The sequence below is a fragment of the Rhinoraja longicauda genome, chromosome 7 (assembly GCF_053455715.1).
Source record: "Rhinoraja longicauda isolate Sanriku21f chromosome 7, sRhiLon1.1, whole genome shotgun sequence".
Classification (NCBI taxonomy): domain Eukaryota; kingdom Metazoa; phylum Chordata; class Chondrichthyes; order Rajiformes; family Arhynchobatidae; genus Rhinoraja; species Rhinoraja longicauda.
Window position 1 is genome coordinate 45,969,539 of NC_135959.1, and position 22,214 is coordinate 45,991,752.

The 22,214-nt window shown below is 41.4% G+C and overlaps 1 protein-coding gene across 3 annotated transcripts in view; it reads left to right on the forward strand.

Moving 5' to 3' along the window:
• The window catches only part of zdhhc20b (zDHHC palmitoyltransferase 20b), a 75,071-nt gene that overhangs the window by 6,489 nt on the left and 46,368 nt on the right, over window positions 1-22,214 (forward strand). For all 3 annotated transcript variants that reach the window (XM_078402430.1, XM_078402432.1, XM_078402431.1), the window contains exons 2-4: window positions 3,555-3,581; window positions 15,985-16,079; window positions 21,694-21,814. In XM_078402430.1, the coding sequence (XP_078258556.1) occupies window positions 3,555-3,581; window positions 15,985-16,079; window positions 21,694-21,814 (243 nt within the window). The remainder of the gene's footprint in view (window positions 1-3,554; window positions 3,582-15,984; window positions 16,080-21,693; window positions 21,815-22,214) is intronic.

A 22,214-nucleotide genomic window follows, 5' to 3' on the forward strand; every position in this document is an offset into this window, starting at 1 on the left:
ATTAAAAATGAAAAATGCTGGAATGACTCAGGCAGCGTCTGGAAAATGAAACAGAAGCACAGCTTCCCTGCTCATTTCTAACCTCCATTCTTCAACTATAATAAAACTCCCCAACAATCCAGCACAATCGGGTTTTTAGTGATGATGGATAGGGAAATATTATAATACTTCAAAATACTGTTAATTCACTTTTTAAATGTTATGCAGTGCTTTAATAGTTTCCCAATTAACCTGTTGAATTCAAAGGGAGAGCGGAGATGTTGCCTTTGCGAGATCTGAAAATAGGGACTCAAGTAGTTTAAGGAGAGATTTGGAAATGGGGCCACATGGAGTTAAAGGGAGAACAAAAAATGGGGCCCCATTTCCATTTGCTGTAATGTGCTTTTTGATTTTAAAGCACTATTGTGAAATTGTATTTGCTTGCAGTGCATTTAGGGTCATATCATCATATCATATATATACAGCCGGAAACAGGCCTTTTCGGCCCTCCAAGTCCGTGCCGCCCAGTGATCCCCGTACATTAACACTAACCTACACCCACTAGGGACAATTTTTACATTTACCAAGCCAATTAACCTACATACCTGTACGTCTTTGGAGTGTGGGAGGAAACCGAAGATCTCGGAGAAAACCCACGCAGGTCACGGGGAGAACGTACAAACTCCTTACAGTGCAGCACCCGTAGTCAGGATCGAACCTGAGTCTCTGGCGCTGCATTCGCTGTAAAGCAGCAACTCTACCGCTGCGCTACCGTGCCGCCAGGATGAGTTGATGCAAACAGAATCTGCAGGGTTTTGTAAGGTTCAAAACAGTACATGGCTTCCAAAAATTGAATTATTCAAATTCTCCCATTAATTTTTAAAACATTTTTTAAGACTGGAATATACATTACTGAGGTGCCAACATCTACAGGAATTATGACATAGGGGTAACTAGTTTATTCAAAAGATAAACCTCTTTATATGTAACAATCCCACAATCAAACGGATACATTGTCTTTCAGAATTGACAAGGCAAATATCTTTGACACTTGCAAACTACTTCATTAAACAATGTTACATCCATTGATACTTTAAGCCCATAAAAAATAGCCATTGGGTGTGGGATATTCTGATTCTGTAAAATTGCAACTACATAAGGGAAAACCAATAAATGTTCATGGTAATTGGTCCTAGTTGAAATTGTTCGCTTCTAACCTAAGGAAAATCGTTTTTCAAGAGCACAAACTTTACGTAACCTAGGCACTCACTGCCTGTGTTAACAAAAGAGAAACTTTTCTCAGCTTTCTGAGCAACGTTTCTCAGAAATCAATAATCTTTGATGCTTATTATTAGAAAGAAATTCAGAAATATTCACCTTTGCAAGTTTAGAGGACGGAGATGTTCTTGGTGCCTGTCAGTTAAAGTTTAAACATTCATATTTGAATAATATGCAACTCATAGTATGGTGTGTAAAACTGGCGGCACGGTAGCGCAGCGGTAGAGTTGCTGCTTTACAGCGAATGCAGCGCCGGAGACTCAGGTTCGATCCTGACTACGGGTGCTGCACTGTAAGGAGTTTGTACGTTCTCCCCGTGACCTGCGTGGGTTTTCTCTGAGATCTTCGGTTTCCTCCCACACTCCAAAGACGTACTGGTATGTAGGTTAATTGGCTGGGTAAATGTAAAAATTGTCCCTAGTGGGTGTAGGATAGTGTTAATGTACGGGGATCGCTGGGCGGCACGGACTTGGAGGGCCGAAAAGGCCTGTTTCTGGCTGTATATATATGATATGATATGATACTCTAGTCAGTAAAAGCAAAGATGAAAATCAGCTGGCGCTTTGTGTTGGACAGAATGTGTCAAAAGCTGTCTTTGCTAAGTATCCTGATAGTATGTGATTTGATTTGCATTACAATTTTCAGCATCTATAATGTTTATTGTACCTATCAATCTCAACTCTGTGGAGTAATTGAATTCCAGAAATATATTTACATTGTGTAGGACTTGAAGAGAAATTGGGCCTTTAAAAATTTGCTGAACATATTCTAACATCAGCTATGAGAGTTAAATATTAGCTCCACCCAAAACAGCATTGTTTGTTTTGTTCTGATTTTCAATGTTAAATTACAATTGTCAATTACAAGTAGTCAGGACCCTTCTTCGGACAGAAGGATGTTGCTCAAACTGGAGGGCTTACATTATAGAGCGAGACTAAGCTAGGATGTCTCTCCCAGAGTGCTGACACTCTATAGGAGACTTCCTAGCTTAGTCTCTTTCTATAATGTAATCCCACTAATTCCAGCAATATCCTTGTGCCTGAAGAACAGTCTTGACCAAAAATGGCACCTATCCACATTCTCCAGAGATGCTGCTTGACCCGCTGAGATACTCCAGCATTTTGTGTCTTTTTGGTAAAACAGCATCTGCAGTTCCTAGTGTCCATCCTTGTGAATGTATAGGTAAACCATAACTTTGGATGCAATCAGCATTTCTCACTTCTGACTTTGAAGGAAACTTCTAGCCGATGGCAGCTAAGGGGTGACCGTATAGAGGTTTATAATATCATGAAGTACATAGATCAGATGTATTGTTATAGTCTTTTTCCCAGGGTAGGGGAGTTGAAAACTTGAATTCATAGGTTAAAGGTGAGAGGGGAAAGATATATAGGAACCCTGAGGAGCACGTTTTCTTCACTGGGTGGCAAATATAAGGAACAAACTGCCAGTGGAAGCATAGAGACATGTACAATTACAACATTTAAAAGGTACGTTTGGTTACGTTCATTGGTAGGAAATGTTTTGTGGATTGGAACTAGCTCAGGAAGATACTTTCGTCACCATGGGCAAGATGGGACAAAGGACCTATTAATGTGCTGTGTAACTCTATGACTCTAGAGAAATATCTTGCCAATAGCCTGCTCATGAATTACGATACATTAGGTAGCATGTTGGATGGAGACCGTGCACAGAAAATCATATTCAAACAGAATTTACAGCTAATGGAGAAGATAAAATTGACAAAAAACAATAAGTTTTTTAAATTAAGACGGACAACTTTTATCAATAGAACCAGAAACTTGTCTGCCATGGGCTTTCAATTATATTAGAAGCCAATTAAAACTTTTCGGAATGGTCTATTGGATTGCAGCACCACTAAAACTAACAATTTTTAGAACTGTGTACATATTTGCTGTTTTAAAGTCACACGTTGTGAGTTTATTTTGGAAGTTTGGGGCAGGTGCATGGAGGCTGTGATAAACATGGTGGCTAACCTTAGGTTCTGGTAGCAGTGTTTTATATTGAAATCAATTGCGATTTATTTCGAGAGATACATATCAAAAACACCCTTTTTTTAAAAGATTATATTCAGCATATAGCACTCTTCAATGCTATTTCAGTCCAATGCTATTTTGTGTATTTCACAACCATTAAATTCAGGATTGCTATTGGTGGCTCAGCTCTGCATTTATTAGAACTAGAGTTTTAGATTCCTGTCAATATTGAAGTCAGTTTAGATTTGGTAGTTAAAAGAAAATCTGTGTTTAACGCTTGAATTCTTTTCTTCTATCTTGCAGTTACCATCCTGAGCATTGGGGAAAAAGGTGAGCATTGGTGTTAACCAACCCATGTTTTCATGACTCGTAATGCAATAAAAATAAACTATGCATTTGAATTTAGAATATTTTATAGTTGTACAGTCTGGTAAATAAGAAACTTCAATGTGATCCAACTGTAGTTTTATTTTACTATGTATGATTTCTATCATCAACAATGTGAGGTTTATCAATGATAAGAAAGGAATCCCTCATCTCTCAGGATAGTCACAACATTTGACACATGCTGTTAAAGATGCTGAATCCAAACTTCTTTGAATTTGATGACTTTGCTAGAGTATATACATTTACACCACTGGTTCTACAAAATTCAACATAGTAACAGTTATTTTTGGATTATTTTTCAGTTTTGTGATGTGCCAGACAAAATTAATTACATTGTTCAGATTGCAAATGAAATTTAATTCCAATATCGAAACTAAAGAAATATTACCACTTGTCATTCTTCCCTTCCATCGCAGTGCATTATATTTTAAATAGTCGTATCCCATTTATTTAGTTTATCCAGTGTAACTAGTGTACATTATTTTGTAAGGATTACTTTGTATGTTTATGAAATCCTGAGGAAGTTGAGAGAGACATAACCTTCCAAGATCGACCATTTACCTCAGGAGGGCTGAGGTAAATGGTCGATCTTGGAAGGTTATGATAAGAAATATTGCGATAGCTGAAATCATATCTGGAAATGTTGTTTTGGATGGAAAGGAAGGAAAGATTTTGTTTTTGGTCTTTGTCTAATATAGACTACAGATTAATAATCTGAAGATCTAATATAAATTCTACCATTATAATTTTTCCATTTGATTTCTTTAATCTTATAGACAATAGACAATAGGTGCAGGAGTAGGCCATTCAGCCCTTCGAGCCAGCACCGCCATTCAATGCGATCATGGCTGATCACTCTCAATCAGTACCCCGTTCCTGCCTTCTCCCCATACCCCCTCACTCCGCTATCCTTAAGAGGTCTATCCAGCTCTCTCTTGAAAGCATCCAACGAACTGGCCTCCACAGCCTTCTGAGGCAGAGAATTCCACACCTTCACCACTCTCTGACTGAAAAAGTTCTTCCTCATCTCCGTTCTAAATGGCCTACCCCTTATTCTTAAACTGTGGCCCCTTGTTCTGGACTCCCCCAACATTGGGAACATGTTTCCTGCCTCTAATGTGTCCAATCCCCTAATTATCTTATATGTTTCAATAAGATCCCCCCTCATCCTTCTAAATTCCAGTGTATACAAGCCTAATTGCTCCAGTCTTTCAACATACGACAGTCCCGCCATTCCGGGAATTAACCTAGTGAACCTACGCTGCACGCCCTCAATAGCAAGAATATCCTTCCTCAAATTTGGAGACCAAAACTGCACACAGTACTCCAGGTGCGGTCTCACCAGGGCCCGGTACAACTGTAGAAGGACCTCTTTGCTCCTATACTCAACTCCTCTTGTTATGAAGGCCAACATTCCATTGGCTTTCTTCACTGCCTGCTGTACCTGCATGCTTCCTTTCAGTGACTGATGCACTAGGACACCCAGATCTCGTTGAACATCCCCTCTTCCTAACTTGACACCATTCAGATCATAATCTGCCTTTCTATTCTTACTTCCAAAGTGAATAACCTCACACTTATCTACATTAAACTGCATCTGCCATGTATCCGCCCACTCACACAACCTGTCCAAGTCACCCTGCAGCCTTATTGCATCTTCCTCACAATTCACACTACCCCCCAGCTTAGTATCATCTGCAAATTTGCTAATGGTACTTTTAATCCCTTCATCTAAGTCATTAATGTATATCGTAAATAGCTGGGGTCCCAGCACTGAACCTTGCGGTACCCCACTGGTCACTGCCTGCCATTCCAAAAGGGACCCATTTATCCCCACTCTGCTTTCTGTCTGTCAAACAATTTTCTATCCATGTCAGTACCCTACCCCCAATACCATGTGCTCTAATTTTGCCCACTAATCTCCTATGTGGGACCTTGTCGAAGGCTTTCTGAAAGTCGAGGTACACCACATCCACTGACTCTCCCCTGTCAAATTTCCTAGTTACATCCTCAAAAAATTCCAGTAGATTTGTCAAGCATGATTTCCCCTTCGTAAATCCATGCTGACTCGGAATGATCCTGTTACTGCTATCCAAATGCTCAGCAATTTCGTCTTTTATAATTGACTCCAGCATCTTCCCCACCACTGATGTCAGACTAGCTGGTCTATAATTACCCGTTTTCTCTCTCCCCATTTCCTGCCTAATGTGGATTTCCTTCAGTTCCTCCATCACCCTAGGTTCTCCGGCCCCTAGAACATTTGGGAGATTGTGTGTATCTTCCTCAGTGAAGACAGATCCAAAGTAACGGTTTAACTCGTCTGCCATTTCTTTGTCCCCATAATAAATTCCCCTGCTTCTGTCTTCAAGGGACCCACATTTGCCTTGACTATTTTTTTCCTCTTCACGTACCTAAAAAAACTTTTGCTATCCTCCTTTATATTATTGGCTAGTTTACCCTCGTACCTCATCTTTTCTCCCCGTATTGCCTTTTTAGTTAACTTTTGTTGCTCTTTAAAAGAGTCCCAATCCTCTGTCTTCCCACTCTTCTTTGCTATGTTATACTTCCTCTCCTTAATTTTTATGCTGTCCTTGACTTCCCTTGTCAGCCACAGGTGTCTCATACTCCCCTTAGAGTCTTTCCGCCTCTTTAGGATAAATTGATCCTGCAACCTCTGCATTATTCCCAGGAATACCTGGCATTGCTGTTCTACCGTCTTCCCTGCTAGGGCCTCCTTCCAGTCAATTTTGGCCAGCTCCTGCCTCATGCCTCTGTAATCCCCTTTGCTATACTGTGAATGATATCAATTACAGGAAGTGATTATATTGACCATGAGCAAATAAGATTTATGAGCACATAGCAATGTACTTTTCAAGGAAGGAAACATGCCATTTCTGGCTCGATGTATGTGTGACCATAGCAATGTTGTTGCCTCTTATCTCTGAAATCACCTAGCAAGCTGCAAGATTGTGACAAATATCTCCAAAGGAAATAATGAACCGGATATGACAAAGACACACCCAGTTCAAACAACCCTGCAAAAATGTTCCTTGCTAACATCTAGAGACAAGTAAACTTTTGACAGTTGAATCCCAGTCGGAAAACAGTTTGATATATTCATTCTGTGAAGGAAGGAACTGCAGATGCTGGTTTAACTGAAGATAAATACAAACTGCTGGAGTGATTCAGTAGGAAAGGCAGCATCTCTGGATAGAAGGAATGGGTTACGTTTTGGGTAAAGACCTTATCGTAGAATATGATATATTCATAGCAAGGGGATTTGAGTATAGGAGCAGGGAGGTTCTGCTGCAGTTGTACAGGGCATTGGTGAGACCACACCTGGAGTATTGCGTACTGTTTTGGTCTCCTAATCTGAGGAAAGACATTCTTGCCATAGAGGGAGTACAGAGAAGGTTCACCAGATTGATTCCTGGGATGGCAGGACTTTCATATGAAGAAAGACTGGATAGACTCGGCTTGTACTCGCTGGAATTTAGAAAATTGAGAGGGGATCTTATAAAAACTTACAAAATTCTTAAGGGGTTGGACAGGCTAGATGCAGGAAGATTGTTCCCGATGTTGGGGAAGTCCAGAACAAGGGGTCACAGTTTAAGGATAAGGGGGAAGTCTTTTAGGACCGAGATGAGAACGTTTTTTTTCACACAGAGAGTGGTGAATCTGTGGAATTCTCTGCCACAGAAGGTAGTTGAGGCCAGTTCATAGGCTATATTTAAGAGGGAGTTAGATGTGGCCCTTGTGGCTAAAGGGATCAGGGGGTATGGAGAGAAGGCAGGTACGGGATACTGAGTTGGATGATCAGCCATGATCATATTGAATGGCGGTGCAGGCTCGAAGGGCCGAATGGCCTACTCCTCCACCTATTTTCTATGTTTCTATAATTAGTAATTACTAACCAACGATACCAACTTCCCCATCACTCCAGATTTCTCCTCCCCTTAATGATCGCCCAGCTTAAAGTGTAGTGCCATCAAAAGTAGTATCTCAGGGAAGAAGTGCCAGCATTGACACTGATTCCCTAAGCGTTTGCAAGGGACTAGGCGACATCTTGCCAAAGCAATGTTATTCATGTTGAATGCTGTTTAGAAGAAGCACCAAGTGTAATAAGAGCATAGAGAGTAACCTGAAAGGGTTTTCCAGGTCTTCAATATTATTGGCACAGTGACATTGGTTGCTAACTGAGCTGATTGCGTCTCAAAATATATATCTGTACAGCAGGGTTTGGGTTAGGTCCTACATTATCAGGAATTCCCATTGACCTCATCAAATCCATTCTACCTGTTGTAATATTCTACCTGATGGAGCTCTGATATCAAATCAGAATATACAGGAAACACTCAGCCGGTAAGGTAACATCTGTGGCAAAAGCAACAGAAGTAACCTTTCAGATCTGAGATATCACAAAATGCTAGAGTAACTCAGCAGGTCAGGCAGCATCTAGGAGAGAGGGAATGGGTGACGTTTCGGGTCGAGACCCTTCTTCAGATCTGAGATGCTTTGTAAGAACTCAGTAAGAGAGAAAACCAATTAGTTTTCAATTGTTGGGAAGAAGGGGAAGGAATGGTTGAAATGGAATATCTCTGAAAGGGTAGGACCAAACGGGTTAATGTGGCAGTTAGAAGCAGGTTATGGCTTTTGTGTGTGTTATGTCTTGCTAATAGCCAGTTTCTTGAAACTCTGACAACATCCTGGCTCAGGTACTTCCAAAACTAGTCGTACTTCCAGCCAAGCTGTTTCATTAGAGTTCAGCCTGACAAAATGAAAAATTACCCGGGTATACCAGGTACACAATCCATTTGATTATTTCTGCATGGGTATTTCTGAATCATCAACAAAATATTATCCATAGTGTTGTTCCTTGACTCTTTCTTGTATCCTGTTGACCAGTTTTTAGTCTGGTTTCTCCCTGATTCACTTAGCTCTAGATTACATTATATTACAATACAATACAAACTTTATTGTCATTGTGCAGTGTACAAGTACAGAGACAATGAAATGCAGTTAGCATCTTAACCAGAGTGCATGTGATGGAATAGTAAAACATATAATATATACATATATGCACAGTAGCGGTAGTGACCGCAGGAAAGAAGCTGTTCCTGAACCTGCAGGTCCAGGAACGGAGAGACCTGTAGCGCCTCCCAGATGGGAGGAGGGTAAACAATCTGTGGTTGGGGTGAGAGCTGCCCTTGACGATGCAGCGTGCCCTTCGCAGACATCGCCTACTCTGGATAGACTCAATGGAGGGGAGTGAGGAACCGGTGGAAGGGCTGATGGTGTTGAATGCTGAGCTGAAATCGATAAACAGCATTCTCACGTAGGTGTCTCTGTTGTCAAGGTGGGAGAGGGCAGAGTGAAGTGCCGTGGAGATGGCATCCTCCGTACTCCTGTTCTGGCGGTAGGCGAACTGATAGGGGTCCAGTGTGGGAGGTAGGCAGCCATTGAGCTGTGCCAAGACCAGCCTCTCGAAGCACTTAGTGATGATGGGAGTAAGTGCAACTGGGCGGAACTCGTTGAGGCTCGCTGCAGTGGAGTGTTTTGGCACCGGCACGATGGAGGTGGTTTTAAGACTCGTAGGGACAGCTGCTTGGGCAAGTGACAAGTTGAAGATGTCAGTCCAAACAACTGTCAGCTGCGCAGCACAGACCTTGAGGACGCGCCCGGGGATACCATCAGGGCCAGCAGCCTTCCGTGCATTAATCCTGCACAATGCCGTACACACGTCGGTGGGGGTGAGTGTGAGGTGCTGATGATCAGCAAGGAGCACAGCCTTGATGGCCACCTCTTGATTGTCCCTGTCAAAGCGGCCATAAAAGTGATTAAGCTCCTCAAGGAAGGAGGCGTCGCTGGATGTGGGGATCGAGTTGGTGGGTTTGTAATCCGTGATGGCCTGGATGCCTTGCCACACGCGTCGGGAGTCGGAGTTGTTCTTGAAGTGCTCCTCGATCTTTAGCTTGTAGCTGTGCTTGGCCTTCTTGATCCCCCTCTTCAGGTTAGCCCTGGAAGAACTGTAGGCCCGAGCCTCACCTGACCTGAAAGCGGTGTCATGTGCTTTCAGTAGTAGTCTGACCTCACTATTCATCCATGGCTTCTGATTCGGGAATATGGTAATCCGTTTGAGGGTGGTGACACTGTTAATGGTGGAATTGATAAAATCCAGAACGGAGGAGGTATAAGAGTCAATGTCCGTGTGGGAGTCAAGCGTGGCCTGAGCTGCAAACACACTCCAGTCAGCGTTTCCAAAACGCTGCTGAAGTGAGAAGTCCGCTTCGTCTGACCAAACTTTAACTGTTCTCACTGTGGGTTTCACACGTCTGATGAGTGGGGAGTACTTAGGGAGCAGGAACAATGAGAGGTGATCAGACAGACCAAGGTGGGGGAGGGGGACAGCTTTGTAGGCCTCAGCCATGTTTGTATAAACTTTGTCCAGTATCTTATCTACTCTAGTGGCGCAGGAGACATGTTGATGGAATTTGGGGAGTACAGTCTTCAAGTTGGAGTGATTAAAGTCACCCGCAGCAATGAAGGCTGCCTCAGGATTGTGAGTCTGTTGTTTACTTATGGCAGGTCTTTCATTGCAAGCTTAGTATTAGCATCCGGAGGAATATAGGCTGCAGTCACAACAGTAGATGTAAACTCTCTGGGCAGATAAAACGGTCAGCATTTGACCATGAGAAACTCTAGGTTAACTGAGCAGTGACTCTCGATGATGGTAGTGTCCGTGCACCAGGTTTTGTTTACATAGATGCACAGACCCCCACCTCTGGTCTTACCGGAGTCAGTTGTTCTGTCCGCTCGGAGTATATGACGCCCCGTTAGCTCAATAACGCTATCAGGAACGTCGTTGTTAAGCCATGTTTCCGTGAAAATCATGATGTTGCAGTCCTTAATCCAATTGTGGGAGGTAATCCGCAGCCGGAGTTCGTCCATTTTGTTCGCCAATGATCGTACGTTGGCAAGGAAAAGGCTAGGAATTGATGGCCTGTGTGGAGTTAGCTCTAGCCTAGCCTTTAAGCCACCTCGGCATCCACGGCGGTGTTTACGTTCGCTGCGCCGTCTATGGGCGCTTCCGGTCGGCCGAGCTGGCTTGGTACGCTCTGCTGACCTGGCCAGTTCAGGAGCGAAATGGAGTTCGCCTAAAAAGTTGTCATAGTTGCAGGAACCAATGTTTAAAAGCTCCTGTCGGTTGTATGATAAGTTTGCAAGACTATTCCGTGTGAACAGACATGAGACAAATAAGCAAATTACTATAAAATCGCAGATTCTGGTGAGACACAGGGCGTCTCATTACAGTCTTGGTTCAAACAGACCAAACATGAAGTTGACTTGGGTAGATGAAGTGAGAATGAAGTCCTTTGATATGGGAGTAGCATGAACTATTGTGGTCATAAGCGTGGAACCAGGGTGTCCTATGATTCACTTTATGACCTTTCCATCACCCAGTCAAGAATATAATTAATTTCACTCCACCAGTCACATTCTCTACATACACGTAAAACTCCATGGATAAATAAAGACATAAGAGAACAATTGAAGATAAGGAAGGAGGCATTTAAAGTAGTGTGTATGATGAAAAAATAAGTTTACAAAAACAATTAGGAAGACAAAGGAACTGAAATTAAATTGTCAAGGAACATAAAACTCCAAAATAATATCAATTTAAAAAGTAGAGGCTATCTTGGGAATAGAGCCATTAAGAAATAGATGGGATAATTTTGCATGTAGCAGTGGAGGCAGATTATTCCGATGAGACTATAGGTAATGAGATGAGAAATCAGATAAATGAATTTGAAGTAGTAAAAATAGGCTATGTTAAATTAATCAAACTCAACACAGAATAAAAGTAATGATCCAGATAGATTGCAACAAACTATTTTAAATGAATCTAACAAAGACTCTGCAGAGGCATTGTTTACATGGTGATGGAGTTATGCAGCAAAGATATGGGCTCTTTGGCATATCACATCCATGCTGACTTTTTAGCATATCTAGGCTAATATTGGCCTGGCAACTGTCTCCCGGCCATTCAGGACATTTTCTACCGGCGGTGCCTGTGGAAGGCACGCAGCATCATCAAGGACCACAGCCATCCAGCACGCAGGCTGTTGTTGTTACCGTCAGGCAGACGATACAGGAGTAAGGCTGCGCGTACTACCAGACTTAAGAACAGTTTCTACCATCAGGCCATCAGGCTTCTGAACTCATAAACACTTTCAAATCATATGTTGATTATTTTTTAATATTGTCTTTTTAACTATTTTTAATATTGTCTTTTTACTTTACTAATGTCATTTTTTAATCTTATTTATCCTTGGAATATTACTGCTGAGGTGACCCGTTGTCTTGTCAAATACATTTCATTGTACCGTTGACCCTGTGCCAACCTACATATGACAAATAAAATGTATTATTATTATTTATTATTATTATTATTATTATTAAATGTGGATTTGTGTTCAGATGAGATTCAGGTGCTCAGACTTACAACTCTGCTGTCAAAGATGTATTCATTACTTCGGTATTTCTATTTTGAGAAAATGTTGTTGGCCATACGCTGACATGTAAACAGCGTTAAAAGGCAGGAATGGAGCCAATTTAAGCAAACTTTGATGTAAATTAGCCTACTAACCTAGCAGTGGGAGAGGCACAGCTGACACATGATCAAGAAACTGGATTGTATATTCTTCGTGCAAGAAGGGCAGGGTGGTGTGTAGGTGGATAAGTGATGCTGAAGCATGTAGAAATAGTGAATAAACATACATTCCACATCTAACAAATCATGCTTAATTATTCCAATTACATTGGTTCAATGGTACTTTATTGTCACATGCATGTACTGAGAAACAGTGAAAATCATCTTTACATGCAGTTCATACTTATCATGCATAAGCATATCTTGAACACAGTGCAAGTGTACTGAAATAGTACGCTGAGTATGTCAGAGTCACCAGGTTTGGCACCATTTTCAAGTCCCAGTTGTTTTAAGTACAGAGTTAGCACTCTATGATTTGAACCCATTTGTCACAATTTGTTAGCAACCTCAGTTTAGTGATTAACTCTCAGGTTCTATAGAGACATTTGAAAAATAGTGACAACAGTTGAGATCTACTTGAAGGGAATAACACGTGCATTGTGGACGCCTCTAAAATGTGGTGTCGCAGAATGCTGATGGGTGACAAATTTGGTTTCATCATTATCTTAAAAGAAAAAGACCTCTCCATTGAAATTCCCTCTTCTTTTTGTGGTAGGTCAACTTACCTGCCCTGTACCCTTCACGTGGATGCAATCTTTGCTCTTTATGATGACTATACCCCAGGGGGGTAATATATCAATCTTATTGACAATTCGCATATCTGAAGCAGTGAATTGTTTTGATGTGTTGAATTATGATACCAGCTCGATATTAGACTATGGTTAAATACTATTGCAAGAGAAATTTGTGAGAAAATGTGTGTTTTATAAATCGTATGGGTCAGAAGCACAATGTGCTTGGTCGATATATAATTTCTTGTGTGCATTTACTTACATAACATTAAATTTGTTAAGTTGTGAAGACCTTGCAGGTTAGCTTTCAGTGATTTATGTACTATAAGATCTAGTTGGGATGGTTGACCAAGGAATGGTGAATGGAATTGAACTCTGACAAATATGAGGTGTTGCAATTTCATATATCAAACAAAGGCAGGAGTTGCAGAGTAAATGGTACAGCTCTAGCAGGAATGGCAGAAAGGAGATATGGGACTACAGGTACATGGTTCCCTAAAAGTGGCAAATCTGGTGTACAGTGTGGTAAGAAGGGCCTTTGGCACAGTTGCCTTCATTGGGAAATAACTAAGACATCATGGTGGACCAAGTTGTTGGTGAGACTACACTTTGAGTACTGCCTGCAGTTCTGGTAACATAGACAATAGGTGCAGGCCATTCGGCCCTTCGAGCCAGCACCGCCATTCAATGTGATCATGGCTGATCATCTACAATCAGTACCCCGTTCCTGCCCTCTCCCCATACCCTCTGACTCCACTATCATTAAGAGCTCTATCTAACTGTCTCTTGAAAGCATCCAGAGAATTGGCCTCCATTGCCTTCTGAGGCAGAGAATTCCACAGATTTACAACTCTGAGTGAAAACGTTTTTCCTCATCTCTGTTCTAAATGGCTTACCCCTTATTCTTAAACTGTGACCCCTGGTTCTGGACTTCCCTAACATTAGGAACATGTTTCCTGCCTCTAGCGTGTCCAATCCGTTAATAATCTTATGTTTCAATAAGATCCCCTCTCATCCTTCTAAATTCCAGTGTATACAAGCCCAGTCGCTCCAGTCTTTCAACATACGACAGTCCCGCCATTCCGGGAATTAATCTAGTGAACCTACACTGCACTCCTTCAATAGCAAGAATGTCCTTCCTCAAATTGGAAGCCAAAATTGCACACAGTACTCTAGGTGTGGTCTCACTAGGGCCCTGTATAACTGCAGAAGGACCTCTTTGCTTCTATACTCAACTCCTCTTGTCAAGAAGGCCAACAAGCTTTCTTCACTGCCTGCATTGCCTGCTTACTTTCAGTGACTGATGAACAAGGACACCCAGATCTCTTTGTACTTCCCCTTTTCCTAACTTGACACCATTCAGATAATAATCTGCCTTCCTGTTCTTACCACCAAAGTGGATAACCTCACATTTATCCACATTAAACTGCATCTGTCATGCATCTGCCCACTCTCACAACCTGTCCAAATCACCCTGCATCCCCATAGCATCCTCCTCACAGTTCACACTGCCACCCAGGTTTGTGTGATCTGCAAATTTGCTAATGTTACTTTTAATCTCTTCATCCAAGTCATTAATGTATATTGTAAATAGCTGCAGTCCCAGCACCGAGCCTTGCGGTACCCCACTAGTCACTGCCTGCCATTCTGAAAGGGACCCGTTAATCCCTACTCTTTGTTTCCTGTCTGCCAACCAATTTTCTATCCATGTCAGTAGCCTACCCCCAGTACCATGTGCTCTAATTTTGCCCACTAATCTCCTATGTGGGACCTTATCAAAGGCTTTCTGAAAGTCAAGGTACACTACATCCACTGGCTCGCCCTTGTCCATTTTCCTAGTTACATCCTCAAAAAATTCCAGAAGATTAGTCAAGCACGATTTCCCCTTCGTAAATCCATGCTAACTCGGAACGATCCTGTTACTGCTATCCAAATATTCCGCAATTTCTTCTTTTATAATTGACTCCAGCATCTTTCCCACCACTGATGTCAGGCTAACTGGTCTATAATTTCCTGTTTTCTCTCTCTCTCTTTCTTAAAACATAGATGTAGGAAGTTATGTCATTTAGTCAGAAAGTGTACAGAAGAGATTCACTGGGATGTTACCTGCACATTGGATCTTTGCAGTTCTTTGTTTCTACATTGCGTCTTTACTTTTTGGAGTTCAGAAGAATAAGAGGGGAACTTTTTTAAACATGCAAGATTTTGTGGGGGCTTAATAGGCCAGAGGTTGTGAAGATGTCTTTCCTCGAGAGAATTTTAAATGAGCAAATATAGTTTCAAATAAGGTTCACTCATTTAAGACCAAGAATTTCTGTTCGCAAAGCATGCTGAATCTTTGGAATTCTATACTTCAAGTAGCTTCCCGCAGGCCCCTGGATGGGGGCCGACATTGGGAGCTCCAGCAGTGGCAGCGTCTTCACCCGCCCCGAAACGCGGGGCTTGGGTCGGCCCGCCGCGGACTTTTCACCGTCCGGAGCAGCGCTTCAATGTCGGGAGCCCCGACCGCCCCGATGTGGCAACTCCAACAGCCTGACCGCGGGAGAAGACGGCAAGGGAAAGGAAAAGACATTCTGGCCTTCCATCACAGTGAGGAGGTGACTGGAGGAGACTCACTGTGATGGATGTTTCTTTTGTTTGGTGTTGGTTTATGATTGTATGTGTTATTGCATTTTTATTGCTTATTTTTATTGGTCTTATTGTTGAACCGCGGGTAATTTTTAATTTCACTGCACATTTATGTGTATGTGACAAATAAAATGATTATTGACTATTGACTGTGAGGTTGAGTCGTTTGAAAATATTTGGGATTGAATTTATCAGATCTTTGAATACGGGGAAATTCAAGATTATGGGGAATTGGGCAGCAATATAAAGTTGAGGCCTGGATTAATATTCTTATTGAATGGTGGAACAAGCTCACAGGACCTTTTATGCTAAACGTAATATACATTTTTATGGTTCTATTATCCTTGTAAAGATTATACTCTGGAGAACACACGTCTCCAACAGGAGAATGTTATTTTTTGCTAATTTTTAAATATTTTTTTTCCATCTGTTTCAGTTGTTTACCTTATAGTGTTCCATCTATCTTTTATCATGTTTGTGTGGTCCTACTGGAAAACAATATTTACATCACCAGCCAAGCCATCAAAAGAGGTGAGTGCTGCAATCAGCGAGGGACATTTGAAAAGTTCTGCATTAATTTCATTTTAAAGTTCTATGAGATACTAATATTCTAAAAGTTGAATAAGTTTTGTTATTACAAACTTTTCTCATGTTCTGGTAATTTCCATTTTCTGAAAATCAATAATGATAAATTGGATCAGATTCTAACTCCTAATTATATAGATTTTATCAAAATTCAACTAGTTGTCAGTAGTTATTTAATATCTTTCTCAAGGTGGTAGGTATTTGAAAATGATAAATCTTACAAGAGGGTACAATAGATATTAATTCCAGCTTTCCCCTCCCATTACTATTTTACATGCAATTAGTTAAATACGTTTAATTTATCTTAAAGTCCCATTTTCAGAAGTCAAATATTGACAAATTGATGCCTATGCTTTACCCTTTGCCTTGTAAATCTGGCAGAACCTGAATATATTCTGTCAAATTACAATTTAAAATAGAAATTATGTTATGCAATCTATTTTAAAACAGTACACCACTACTAAATAATTTGTGAAACGCATCAATAAAGTTTAATTGAAAAACCATAAATTGTGATCCAAATCATATTCTATACTTTGGCAGAACAAATGCATTTTCAATGTAATCTAATCTGGGTTTTTTATTCAGTAGTTTCACCTATCAAAATATTCTGCAGATCAGTTTCGTTAAATTTATAATTCCTTGGGTCAATATTTCACCTTTAGAAACATAGAAAATAGGTGCAGGAGTAGGCCATTCGGCCCTTCGAGCCTGCACCGCCATTCAATATGATCATGGCTGATCATTCAGCTCAGTAGCCTGTTCCTGCCTTCTCTCCATACCCCCTGATCCCTTTAGCAAAAAGGGCCACATCTAACTCCCTCTTAAATATAGCCAATGAACTGGCCTCAACTACCTTCTGTGGCAGAGAATTCCACAGACTCACCACTCTCTGTGTGAAGAAATGTTTTCTCATCTCGGTCCTAAAAGACTTCCCCCTTATCCTTAAGCTGTGACCCCTGGTTCTGGACTCCCCCAACATCGGGAACAATTTTCCCGCATCTAGCCTCTCCAACCCCTTAAGAATTTTATATGTTTCTATAAGATCCCCCCTCAGTCTTCTAAATTCCAGCGAGTACAAGCCCAGTCTATCTAGTCTTTCCTCATATGTAAGTCCCGCCATCCCAGGGATCAATCTGGTGAACCTTCTCTGTACTCCCTCTAAGGCAAGAACGTCTTTCCTCAGGTTAGGAGACCAAAACTGCACACAATACTCCAGGTGCGGTCTCACCAAGGCCCTGTACAACTGCAGCAGAACCTCCCTGCTCCTAAACTCAAATCCTCTTGCTATGAATGCCAACATACCATTCGCTTTCTTCACTGCCTGCTGCACCTGCATGCTTGCTTTCAATGACTGGTGCACCATGACACCCAGGTCACGTTGCATCTCCCCTTCTCCCAATCGGTCACCATTCAGGTAATACTCTGCTTTCCTGTTCTTGCCGCCAAAGTGGATAACCTCACATTTATCCACATTATATTGCATCTGCCATGCATTTGCCCACTCGCCTAATCTATCCAAGTCACTCTGCAGCCTCCTAGCAGCCTCCTAGCATCCTCCTCGCAGCTAACACTGCCACCCAGCTTCGTGTCATCCGCAAACTTAGAGATGTTGCATTCAATTCCCTCGTCCAAATCATTAATATACACTGTAAATAACTGGGGTCCCAGCACTGAGCCTTGCGGTACCCCACTAGCCACTGCCTGCCATTCCGAAAAGGACCCGTTTATTCCTACTCTTTGCTTCCTGTCCGCCAACCAATTTTCTATCCACCTCAACACTGAACCCTCAATACCGTGTGCTTTAAGTTTGTACACCAATCTCCTATGTGGGACCTTGTCGAAGGCCTTCTGAAAGTCCAGATATAACACATCGACTGGTTCTCCCTTATCCACTCTACTAGTTACATCCTCGAAAAATTCTATAAGATTCGTCAGACATGATTTGCCTTTGGTAAATCCATGCTGACTTTGTCCGATGATTTCTCCACTTTCCAAATGTAATGCTATCACATCTTTAATAACTGACTCTAGCATTTTCCCCACTACCGATGTTAGGCTAACTGGTCTATAATTCCCCGTTTTCTCTCTCCCTCCCTTTTTAAAAAGTGGGATTACATTAGCTACCCTCCAGTCCTCAGGAACTACTCCAGAATCTAAAGAGTTTTGAAAAATTATCACTTTTCTTCTCCAACCACGATCTGCTCATTCTGTTGGGCACTTATGCAGAGGAGCCCCTTAAAAGAATATCTGGAAGCTGCATTACAGTTACTTGCCAGAATCTCTCTGCACCACATCTTTTTTAAACCCACAACTAATCGGAGCTCTAAAAGACTAGGGCTAAAATGTGTAGAGGAGAGTCCCTGCCTTTCATTCCCCTTAATGTGATGCACCAACCCGGCTTTTATGAAATGAATTTGTGGGATGTGGGCATCGGTGGCAAGGTCACCATTCGTTGACCATTTCCAATTCCAGGTTGTGATGAGCTGCCACTGTGATCACTACAGTTTTCTAATGAAAGTTCCCCAAGAACAATTTTGCAAATGGATTTTGAAGTTTTAGGCTTTTGGCCACAGTACAGAACAAACATAATTCCATGGAAAATTAGTGTGTGACTTAAAGGACAACTTGCAAATGGTGGCATTGTCCTGCACCTGCTGACCTTGACCACCTCAGTCGGAGAAGTCACAGATTTAACAAATGCTGCCTGAGTAGCTTTGTTGAAAAACTGCAATTTATTTTGTGGGTAATAAATATGGTGACTGTGGTCGAGGGAATGAATGTTTAAGTTGGTGAATGGGCTTCCAGTCAAGTGAGCCTCTTTGATATTGTTGGAGATACATTCATCCAGGCAAGTGGGGAGCTTTCTACCACATGCCTAACTTGTGCCTTCTAGATAGTGGAGTGTCAAGATATGAGTCACTTTCTGAAGGATTATAGTTTCTGATCTGCCATTACAGATTGTGCTTACATGGCTGGTGCAGTTGAATTATTGGTCACTGGTCTCTGTTGATATTGGGGTTTAGATAAAATAACCATTAAATTTCAAGGCCTTCATAGCAAGAGAATTTGAGTACAGGGGCATGAATATTTTGCTATAAATAAACGTTACTCTCGTCTTCACTTTTGAGATACAGTGTGAAAACAGGCCCTTTGGCACACCAATCACCCCACACACTAGCACTATCCTACACACTAGGGACAATTACAGAAGCCAATTAACCTACAAACATGTAGATCTTTAGAGTGTTGGAGGAAACCGGAGCACCCAGAGAAAACCCACACATTCACAGGGAGAATGTACGAACTCCATACAGACAGCACCCATAGTCAGCATCATACCCGGGTCTCTGGCACAGTAAGACAGCAACTCTACTGTTGTGCCATAGTGTCTCCCTGCATGGTCTTAGAGAGTACTAGATGACCCGTGGACCTGTTGGATTCCCGTTATTGTATATGTAGCCACTCACCCCAGCCCCGGGCAGCTAGCAGCATGAGAGCGGCAGCAAAGCGCTGCCCCATGTTCGTCCTGCAGGCGGCCATCTTCTTTGACCTTCTCTCTGCCGCTGCCCTGCACCATGGGAGGAAGGTCAGGCGCGGGGCACGCCGGGGCAGGCGCCGGTCTTCCTGGTGCTGCTGCGCAGGCACGCAGCTGCCGAGCCCGGCAACCCTCCCCCAACTGCGCACGTGTGGATAACCGTTGGGTTCCTGGTGTGACGCAAGATGACCAAGGAAGTATTAGATTAAAATAGCGATGTTTATTTTATGGGGATGTGTCCGAAATACAGCCAAAACGGTACACGAGAGCGCAACAATTTGAACAAAACGTGATACTGCACACCACAGGCGAATGGTGAGTGGTCTCATTTTATGGGAGCTTCTGGATAATCTAATCTTGCATAATGTGCTGGTAGCTACCCCATTAATTCCACTCGCCCTATTAGAGAAATTCATTTTATTTTACATCACCTTGCCAAATACTAAGTTGTATTTCTCTTTTCCGAGTTCTGACAAAGGGTTGCGGACCCGAAACATTGACGGTTCCCTTTCCACAGATGTTGCCTGGTCTGTTGAGTTTCAGTATTTTCTGTTTTTATTTCAAATTTTGAGAGTCTGCACGATTTTTTATTTTCAATTATTGCCTATTGATTGTCAGCCTCCAACATTTAAATCCCACCATGGTAAATCATGAAAATTAATTTATTAACATCATCGTGTGTGGATATTATCAGAAAAAAAAATCCTTAAGCTGCCATGGTATTAGAATCTGTCTGTTCATTTTTACGTTTCAGGGTAGGAAATCTGTAAATCTTCATCCAGTCCCACAATATTTGATGGATGCATAATGCTCACTAAGTTAACAGGTTGTGATGCAACTGTAACTGTTACAAACGCTTGACCTAAGTGCAGCCTGTACATGTGAACAAGTATTTGGGAGATCAACGGGATAGATTTGCAAGCCACCGCAGGCATCTTCGAGTGGGAAATCAGTCCGAGGCTGATTTTCAACTTGCGAATTGTTTGAGTTTTGAACAGTTCTCAGGAATGAAACCTTGCTGATACCTCAGGAGGGCTTGTACTGGAAGAGTTACAAAGGATCATCACTATTATGTTAGAGTACCTGGGATTTGGCATTAAATGCAAGTTTCCTGCCTTGTGCACAAAAATAAATGATTAACATAAAGGGTTACTTTATCCTTTTTTAACATCAGATAATGGTCACAGTAGACACAATCTCCTTTGCCCGTTGACAGTATTTTGTAATATTGGTTGTGTTTTACTGATGGCATTGATGGATTATTAACCGACCAGGGATTATTATCTCTTGGTGCTGATTGGTTGTTTTGCATGTTTTTTCCCCAAACAAAAACCCACCCCCTATTTTATGACTTCTATTATGCACTTGTATTGCGCTTTGCATACAGTCGTATCGTCTGTTGTTTTTAGGTCCGGAGTTAAAATGCAAGTTAGATTGATAGAATAAAGGGTAAAGTTAAGGATTGGCAAAAAAGGATGAGAAGGGAACTTAAGAAAACATGAAGTAAAAAATCAGGTTGGGGTTGAAAATGTGTTGATGTGATAATTATTGAAAGAGTAGCCATTAATAGTGAAATAGAGGAGAACGTAGAATAAACCAATATTTGACGACCTGAACGAAAATATTCTTAGTAACGTAAAGTTGCGCAGTATGCTGGAATTAATTTTGAGCTTGTAACTGGGATGGTGGTTAAGTCAAAATCCAAGAAAGTGAATGCTGACAGATTGGCAAAATAACATTATATTGTCATCATTAATAAAACTTTAACAATTAAATCTCATAAATGACAGCAAGTCTATTAGAAATAAAAATAAAGCCAGCAGCAATATGCTGAGATGGGTTTTTTCTTTAATGAGCGAATGGAGCAAGCTTTCTAACTGAATTGATCATCATAATACGTATTTTGTCTGAAAGGGTAGATTAACATGGGAAACCCTAAATTACTGGAATCACTTTATTAATACTGAGGATAGTGATGAAATTCAGAATTGAATATAATTGCACTCTTTTTTCCTCTTGCAGTTCAACTTGATAAAATCCGATAAGGAACAGTATGATCGGGAAGAAAGAGCTGAAACACAGCAAGAAATTCTCAAAAGAGCTGCCAAAGACTTGCCTGTTTATACCAGAACTGCAAATGGAGGTAAACTAATACTTCAGTAAGATAAAGGTGTCATTGAGTAAATAATAAAACATGATTAAAGTTGTGATTGTCTAAAATCAAGCACTGCATTATTTTTACATATCTATTTTCCCAGATATTGATGGTTATTTCCTTTGCATTTTTTTTGAGAAGTTGCAAATGCACTAAATTGCAAGAGCAATTTTCCTTTTAAACCATCCAACCCAACCTTCCATTGACAAGTCATTAGAGTCAAATCAAGAGTGTTTTATTGCCATATGTCCCAGATAGAACAATGAAATTCTTACTTGCAGCAGCACAACATTACTGCTTCATATTGAACATCACTTGAATGTTTTTGGCAGATGGACTGTTTCATACATCACCGAGAGACTTGGTAGTATCAATGAGCCTTCCATCC